Raw genomic sequence first — 9,406 nt, 5'->3', positions numbered from 1 at the left:
GGTTCACGAGAGAGAGAGAGAGAGAGAGAGAGAGAGAGAGAGAGAGAGAGAGAGAGAGAGAGAGAGAGAGAGAGAGAGAGAGAGAGAGAGAGAGAGAGAGAGAGAGAGAGAGAGAGAGAGAGAGAGAGAGAGAGAGAGAGAGAGAGAGAGAGAGAGAGAGGCCATCGCCAAAAACTGTTGCAGTGAAAACTGCTCTGAAATGTCCCCTCAGAGAGAGTCAGTGCTGCTGCTACTTTGAAACAGTGCTGCTGTGTTTTCCTCTATCTTAGCCCGGCTCTGGCTCTCCATCAGAGATGCCTTATGATCGACCACTACACCAGTGAAACCTTCTCCATATCAGTGACTCATAATTTAGTCCATATTAGAGCCAGCCATGGACCCCCATTTGATGAGATTTTGGGGGGGGGGGGGAGGAGCCTTGGAGACCCCACATTGAGAACAGCAGCACTGCACTACACGCATCTATGATCTCCTCGCACAGGTGCGGTCTCCCTCCACGTCTCCCCCTCCTGGAGAAGAGTTGCACCGCGTCCCTCGGCGATCCGTTGGTTCCACAACAGGGCGGTCCCTCCTGCCTTGCGGTCCCTCCTGCCTGGTGGTGCGTGTGTGTGTGTGTCGACGCCGAAGTTCGGGCCTGAACCACAGACTGAACAGAACCCCCCACAGCCTGCTGACTTTACGAGAACCCTAATTACATAGCCTAGTGTATTTATACTCATCTGTGACTCAACGGGACATGTGGTGTGTGTGTGTGTGTGCGTGTGTGCGTGTGTGTGTGTGGACTGTGTGTGTGTATGTGTGTGTGCGCGTGTGTGTGTGTGTGTGTGTGTGCGTGTGTGTGTGTGCGCACAGAAGATGGAGCCTTCATCTTCACACGCAGATCTTGTGTGTGGATGTGTGTGAAAGCCTATTCTGACTCAAAATAAATGACTAGTTCAGCCATGCATGTCATGGAGGCTAACCCACCTGTACCCTGTTTAGCTAGCTACTCACCTTTTCTTTGGAGTTTACCTATCTTTATAGGCCAAAAATACAATTGTGACTTAAATCACAGTATGCAACATAGTAAGTCAAGTTGCAAGTTATATGAAGATGGGTCTTTTAAGGGGGGGGGGGGCCCATAAAGTAACGCTTTTGTGAAAAATAGAGTTAATTTCTCATTATATTGGCGGCTGGTTGCCTTATGATAATAACTAATTTTCTTCTTATAGTTATCACTCTGTGACCGCAAAGTCTTCCAGGCTGCAGTGTGTGTTGTTGTTGTTGATGAAACGCAGCATATCCAGAGGGTACATACAGTCTGTGTGTGGATGAAGGGCCCCTCTGGTCGAGTCGCTACTTGCCCTGGTGTGTGTGGTGTGTGTGTGTGTGTGTGTGTGTGTGTGTGTGTGTGTGTGTGGAAGGCAGACAGGTGGAACCTGTCTAATCTCGCAGGTTAACGGCGGCGGTGGCGAGCGCAGCAGCAACATGGTCACCTGCCTGCCTGCCTGGCTGCTCTCACACACACCCTGGACGCCCAGCTGTTTGGTGAGAACTCTGCCTCTCAGACTGATTTAGAGGCATGGTGTGTAGGTGTCACTGTACCGCTGCATGGGTGGATTCTGGGAATATAAAGAGAGAAGCGTATGTGTTGAGGTCACACTGACATCCAGCAGCTTGATTTTCACCCGCCAATCCGGGAGAGCGTCTCCAATGAGGTGGATGGCGCCTGTTGCTCTCCGGTGTTTTTTGTTTCACTTCTATCTGCTGTAGTTCCTCTCCTCTCCTCTCCTCTCCTCTCCTCTCCTCTCCTCTCCTCTCCTCTCCTCTCCTCTCCTCTCCTCACCGGTTTTTCCCCCAGTCTATTTTCTCCCTATCATCCTCTCTCCTCTGTGTTTTCCTCTCAAGTCTTAAGCAAAGGAGAGAGACCGAGAAAGAGAAACATCGGTGGAGACAGACTTTTCTCTTTGTGTTGGAAATTGGTTGTTGGAAATCTTTTTCTCCTCCTCCCCCCCCTCCCCCCCCCCCCCCCTCCCTCCCTCCCTCCCTCCCTCCTCCCTCCTGCCTCCCCCTGAGCGGAGGGGAGGTGGCCTTTGTGTGGAGTTTAGTGGCAGGGATCACAGCCTTGTCACTGTGTGTCTGTCTCTTTCACACACACACATGCAGCACACGTGCCACCGCCAGCCTCCCTCTTCTACATACAATCCAGAGGAGATCTCCAGTGGATTGAGCCTATCAACAGCAGCCTGCAGGAGATATCTCCATGTGGACTATTAACTACTAGAACAAGCCCCCCTCTGAGGCTCTCAGTGATGGACTTTTCCTTTCTTTTTTCCTGGATTAGACCACAGAGTTCCAGTGTACCGTACGGCACGCCGTTTGTTTTTCTGATGCTCTGTGGGACCGCTTCATTTGGAGAGGGACGGACTGGAACGTTGCTGCTGGAGTAACTGATTATTTGGAAAACACAAGGAAGGATGAGAGAGAAGAAGGCAAAAGAGTGAAGGAGAGAGAGACACAGCGATGGATGAGTAGTTGATGCTTACTGAGAGAGAGAGAGAGAGAGAGAGAGTCGGAGTTTGGAAAAGAGAAGTTGGAGAGAGAGAGGGAGACAGGGAGGGTTAGAGAGTGGCAGAAGAGAGAGAGAGAGGGAGTGAGAGAGGAGAGACAGAGGATCCAGCCCTCTGGGACAGTGTTTTTGGGGGTGGACAGAGACATCACTGGACACCGGCGGGAGAGACGCTGTCAGTCGTCCTCTGTGTCTGTCTCTGGTGAAAGCAGACCTACCTCTGTGCTACTGGCTAGCCGCTCCCTGTGCCACACACACACACACACTCCTCCATCTGTTGCCCAGGAGTCTGCGTGCCTTGCCTTCTGCCTCCTCTGGAATGAACCCCCTGGCCTGGCTGTGAGAGTGTGTGTTCTCGTGTGTGTCAGCTGAAGCCCTCTGGAGGTCAGGACCAGAGTGATAGACTGTGATGTGGAACTTGTTGTGGGATTAAATATCAGGGATACTTTCCGGAGACGTGGTCGGCAGGCCGGCAGCGATGGAGCCGAGTCAAGATAGAAGAGTGACTGTGAGCGACTGACCTGAGGATCCCACAGGAGGAACTAACACGCTCCACTAACGACCGGCCGTCATCTCCTGGCTTGATTGTCTCTTCTGACCCGGTGTGTCTTCTCTTGTGTCAAGCTATTACCCCACCTGACTTCTCCGGCGCGTGTCCCATGAGGGCAGCGAGCGATGCGGATCTGAGCAAAGCCCGCGCCCCCCCGATGCCCGCTGCTATGCTTCCGTGCCCCCCCGCGCCGGCCGGGTCCGACTGGTGCTTCCAGGACCCGGTGGGGGTTGACTGCAGCTCCCCTGAGCCTCGCTGCATCTGGGTGGCGGTGCTGCGCAGCGCCCCCGCGGGCCCTGTGCCCACACCGCCACCCCCGGCGCCAGCCATGCCCGTCACCAGCGGGCACGGCCTGCGCTCCCACCAGCCCAGGGTAAGGAGAGGTCACCCCTCAGTCTGTCACTGTCATGTCTATCACTTTGGTAGCTGGACATGAGGGGTCCCAGGTACATGACCTGTAGCACCTGTAATGTCTTTGTGTTTCTCGGCTACAGTTCCATTCAGAATATTTCATCTTTTTGAGTGAATCTTTCTGATGGAAGCTTCCAAACAAACTGTTTTTCATAGATGCTAACACTTTGTTGACACACTGGTTGTTGAATAATCCTGTGTTTTCATACCAAGATGAATCAGAATCATCAGCTTTATTGGCCAAATATGACAGTACACACTTGAGGACACACATGCAAGGAATTCGACTCCGCTTTTTAGTTTCTCACAATGTACTTAAACATAATGGACATGCAGCTAAGAAAAACAACCACAACAAAGCTGAACAGAGGTCAACCTAAACATTTAACTACTATGTACAGATATAAATATGTATAGAAAAGTATATATATATAGCCTATATGTAAAGGACACTGGACTTTGTAAACAATGGTCCGGTTCAAAGATGCTGTTTGCAGTCTTTGCACTTCTGTGGTTGTTTCTGTGGTTCATGCTTTAAACAGCGGCCTCAGCAGAACATAGTGGTGCAGTCGTACGTGGGATGATTCAGCTACGCATGGCAAAAAAAGTATACGTGACCAGAGCCATTGTTTCAAACCTTTCCACCATCGAGACCAACCAATTAAATCTTTCAAAGTTTCGACCCAGAAAGTTGCATCGCCTGCAGGCCAGTTCTGTTTTGGATGGTTTTTTAGTCTGATTGGGCTTTTATTCTGACCATTAAAGGAATGTGAGTCTCCATGTAAACCCAGACGCTGTTGTTTATTTTATATCAGGCTCACATTTTCTGGGTTTGGCAGCTTTTCTCTGTGATGGGAAGCATGTGAGACACACTGATGGAGAGATGCCTGCATCAGCATGAGGTTTCTCAGTCCACTTAGCATCTCCGGATATCCCTGTATTCAGTGGTGTAGCGGTACATAAAATGATGGGTGTACTATGACTTGTAGTGAGTCATCATCATCATCATCATAAGGTAAACAGCCACCAAATACAAACAAAATGTATTTTATTCCTTAAAATACCCTTTCCTCATATAACTGACATGATACACTTGCTGTGATACATGATGAACTTCTGCAAAGAAAAGATAATTAACCTTACACTAAAAAAAGCGGGTAAACATTTCTGAATGAGAAAGATTAGGTTTTCTCTGTGTCAATGCTTGGAGGAATGTGGGGCTGAAGCAGCAATCATGATCAAACTGCTCCCGCTGTATTCCTCCATGGATATTTGTGGAATATTGACTGGTTCCTTTCTGGTTCCTCCTCTAAAAGCTTTATAATTAGTGGCTAAACTTAAGACAGATGAAGGGGGCTTTTAAGTGCCCCTTTAAGAGAGAGGTGGGGGGGGGGGGTGTTAAGATGTGGGAGTGCGTGGATTGTGCACCCCCCCAGCACCCAGAATTCACCGCATTGCTCGCCCATATGCTGTCATTTTAGTGTGTGTGTGTGTTTATGTGGCACGTTAACTCATGCCGCACCCCCCCCCCCCCCCCCCTTCTCTCTCCTCTCATAGACCAAATCACCGTGACGTCACCATGTAAACAAATTTACTTCCGGGTACCACTTGGGGAAGGCGGCAGGTTTAAATGTGCGTGTTGTCAAATAAATGCTGTCAAACCCTCTCGTTGTTTTCGGCCGACTACTTTCAATTTAAATGGTTAAACGGTTGGTAAACATGCTTGTCCGACGTATCTAGCCTTTCTTCTGTGTTTGTTTTATGTAGTGTTAGCTAGCTAATAGCGTTTGTTTGTCTGTCAAACTCGCTGTTTTTTTGCAGTCGTTAACGTTACAGAGTAACCTCGCGTCACTAGGCTCTTCTCGGCGAGCCTGGTACAGACAGAGATACTGACGCCACGTCAATTTAATTTAGCTTCAAGTCTACTCTAGTCTGGTCCAACAGGTAAATTAGCTAGTCTGGTCTCCACTAACGTTAGTGAAAGTGTTGTTATGAATGATATTAAACAACAACACAACACGGACGAACCATTTTTGTCTTCTTTGTCTGTTTTTGTCTTCAACACGTCAGTTTGTGCCGTCCACCGCCATTATAATGTGTGGACCTCAGGGGTACCCGGAAGTAAATGTAAACATCCCGCTGATTTGGTCTATTGACAGTTAAGAAATGGCCGAATCAGGAATGTGAGCGTGGGGGAAGGAATGAGCGCGACAAGCTGTACACACACAGCTGGGGCAAACATGCAAACAACATACACTCACTGTACACACGGGTTGTTTTGCAGTTAAGGGAGGGGTGTTTGTTACAGAGAGAGAGAGAGAGACGTTATTTGGAAGTGAGTCAGAATGGCAGTTAGGTGCCACCATCCATGACTGATGATGCCAGTGTAAAGTCGCTCAGTGCTGCACAAACACTCACCCGTACATACCAATAATCTCTCTGTCTGAGAATCCATCTGTGATTTTGATCTTTGTTGTTGATTGGTGTGGCTGCTGTTGTAAAGTCCAGTCAGTGTTGAAGTCATGATATGGTCACTTAAGATGGTGAGTGCTGTTAGAGTTTTGCGGGTTTCCTTCATTTAGTTGTAGTTGACCCCCCACATCTGGAAAAACGCCCCCACAGCTAAAGAAAGGTACATTAGATACCATGACATCATCATGCCTTTACTGCTCAGCCCACTTAAAAAAAATCCAAACAAAACAAAAACAGAATTGTCCATAAATCATTTGATAACTACAGATTATCTTGCGATGGGATCACACAGGCCGTGACGCCCGCAACTTAAAACCAATGTGAGCCCGAGTGTGTGTGTGTGTGTGTGTGTGTGTGTGTGGGAAGGGGAGGGAAGGGGGGGCCACTTGCTTGGATCACGCCCATTTATCAACTCAGCCTTCATTTTGAAGTCAACTACACACCTGTGAAGTTTCGTGGCTGCATCTTGCACGGTTTTGACGCTAACAAAATCTGTCCACAGACAGACGAGCATACGGCTTCTGTGGTAGTTCCCGCTACAATAGGGGTCTCCATTTTGCCATGATGACACACACACACACACACCCACACACACACACACACACACACACACACACACACACACACACACACACACACACAGGTGACCACAATACTGGTATTGTGGTCACCTGTGGTCACTGTGGCGGCTGGTAAAAATCCAAATACGAGCCTTTCTTAAACTGCAACACCTCCTGGATTTGATCCTAGAATAGGGAGATTGAACTGGGGTCTGGGCTGGGGGCACATCTTTAAAAAGGATCCTACAGGAAACACTGGCTGTAGGCTAAGTTTCTGTTAAGGAACAGGAAGTACAGCGTGTTTTGCTCCTTCTTCAGCCCAGCACAAGCAGAAAACCCTGTTTAACTGACATTGCATCACCAACTGTTGGCCTGGTTCATCTGACAAAGGGGTCAAACTGGTTTTTGAGTACACACACGCGTTCATATAAAAACAGATGTGCGCGTACACACACACACACACACACACACACACACGCACACAGACAATATGTGGTCTGGTTATGTAAATTGGGTGTGTTTTTGAACTTGTGTTAGCTATGCGGCTGTTTGTTGGGAGTGTGTTCTCTTTGTTCCTGCTTTCTGACAGCCAGCTCGTGTTTAAGGTGTTCAGCTGGTGATGAGTGTTGAGGCAAAGCAGCAGGGCTGTCAGGAGGTTCAGAGGCAGATCATGCCTGTCTTTCATCTGGGACAGGATGCATTTAGAGGTGCAGAGGTGCTGGAGCGTGCCCGCCATGTGGCCGGTGAGTCAGAGACATCCAGCATTTAAGCAGGGTCAGATATGACCCGCTTTATATTCTCACTGTTCGTCTGCCATCCCTCTCGTCCTGTTAACCAGGGTCAGATACGACCCGGTGTAGGTACTGTACGGATTCGGCTCGCCCTACAGAATCTGATCGCCCTACCGGAAGTGCTTGGCTCGGGGTCTACAACGGGGTCTAACCCCTAACTCTAACCCTGATTCATATTTTTTATGTCTGATAACATCAGTAGCTTAGCGTTAGCTTGTTAGCTAATATAAAGCTGTCGGCCATTTTGCCCACGTTTATCCCACCACGTGCCCGACGTACAGCCTATCAAATGCCTACCTGAGCAGATATTGAAGGCCAGCCATTTCTGCACCGACACCCGTTTATATTCTCACTGTTCGTCTGCCATGCCTCTCCTGTTAACCAGGGTCAGATATGACCCGGTTTATATTCTCACTGTTCGTCTGCCATGCCTCTCCTGTTAACCAGGGTCAGATATGACCCGGTTTATATTTTCACTGTTCGTCTGCCATCCAGCATTTAACCAGGGTCAGATTTGAGCTAGTTTATATTTTCACTGTTCGCCTGCTGTCCCCTCTCGTCCTGCTCTCTCTGCCTGGGCTCGGGGCTGCGTCCCGCTGCAGACAGTGGCTCCCTGGATTAAAGGCGCGTCAGCATTTGTAACCTCTGTAAAGCTGCACTTTTCAAACAGGTTGCAGCTCTCAGCTGTTTGAAAGAGCATTGTTCTGCTCTCCCCTCCTCTCCTCTCCCCTCCTCTCCTCTCCTCTCCTCTCCTCTCCTCTCCTCTCCTCTCCTCTCCTCTCCTCTCCCCTCCCCTCCCCTCCCCTCCTCTCCTCTCCTCTCCTCTCCCCTCCTCTCCTCTCCTCTCCTCTCCTCTCCCCTCCCCTCCCCTCCTCTCCTCTCCCCTCCCCTCCCCTCCTCTCCTCTCCCCTCCTCTCCTCTCCCCTCCTCTCCTCTCCCCTCCTCTCCTCTCCTCTCCCCTCCTCTCCTCTCCTCTCCTCTGCTCTGCTCTCCTCTGCTCTGCTCTGTGGAGGTTTAGCAGCAGCCGTGTTCCCGGCACCCACTGCATTCCTCCATACTGCTGTATTACTACCTCAGTGAGGAGGAGAGATCTGAACCATCACAGAGATACATTGTTACTGATAGTGATAATTCCTGCTGAATAGGAGTGTGAATCCCGATTCAAAATCGATTCTCAATTCAAGTACATAGGGGGATTTCAGGATCTACTCCAGTCCGCTTGGTGCTAAGAAAAGTTATTATGGCATGAAAGCAGAATACAGTTTATACGATTATGTTGTTGTTTTTTATTTGAAAAGGTTTTATCAACTGATTGCAATCATGTAAACACAGTACTACACACAAAGGCAAACCTAAGACAAAGGTCACACTTATTCATGCTAAACTTGCACAAATAAAAACTTGTTGGTATTTCTCAGTGACTTGAAGGAAAATAAGTTAGAACTTAGAGTAATACAAAAAATGAAAAAAATAATCTGTTCTTGGAAGTTGTGAATCGATTCAGAATCGTGGAAGATAAGAATCATGATCCAGATAAAAAAAATATTAAATTAATCAGTGACACGTATGTAGTTTCTTTACATTTTTATATTTAAAAATACTTTGTCCAGTTCTACCTTTTGCCAGTGAAATTTCTCAGCCACTTGACAGAGTCGAACAAAATCTGTGATTGGAGATTTGACATTCTGCATCCTAATGCGGAAAACATGCTACAGCGTCAAAGCCCTCGCCGAATGCGGCACGGGCAGCTAGCGTGCAACTCCCCGAAAATGTAACTCGACACAGCTGATGCGAACAGCGCAACTATAATATAATGTAGATGGGGAGATAACAGGAGAGAGTGAAAGCTATTACCAAGTATATGCATTACATTCTCTCCTTGGGCTAACTTCTAGTCATTGAAATCCTAGTGACCTCACACAATTTACTCATTTTGCTGGGGACTCCCCTGGGACGCCCTCGTCAAGCTGGCGTTCGAGTATACAGGTCTAGCTGCCCGCGGCAAGGCTCCAAGTCCAGGCCGACGTTGGAGAATGTTCCAAGCTTAACTCTGTCAGCTTTGGTGAGGTGGCAC

At 48.6% G+C, this 9,406-nt stretch overlaps 1 protein-coding gene across 5 annotated transcripts in view; it reads left to right on the top strand.

The window, feature by feature from the left end:
* Positions 1–2,265: 2,265 nt before the first annotated feature.
* The window catches only part of arhgap23a (Rho GTPase activating protein 23a), a 45,046-nt gene continuing 37,905 nt past the window's right edge, over positions 2,266–9,406 (top strand). For 4 of the 5 annotated variants that reach the window (XM_083649794.1, XM_083649793.1, XM_083649792.1 and 1 more), the window contains exon 1: positions 2,266–3,471. In XM_083649794.1, the coding sequence (XP_083505920.1) occupies positions 3,208–3,471 (264 nt within the window). In that variant the 5' untranslated portion in view covers positions 2,266–3,207. Of the gene's footprint in view, positions 3,472–7,070; positions 7,285–9,406 lie in introns of those variants that run through there. The other variant, XM_083649795.1, reaches the window with a different exon arrangement.

Source organism: Poromitra crassiceps (assembly GCF_964638095.1).
Source record: "Poromitra crassiceps genome assembly, chromosome: 13".
Taxonomy (NCBI): Eukaryota; Metazoa; Chordata; class Actinopteri; order Beryciformes; family Melamphaidae; genus Poromitra; species Poromitra crassiceps.
Note: the sequence above shows the minus strand (reverse complement) of the source record. Positions and strands in the feature narration are given on the sequence as shown.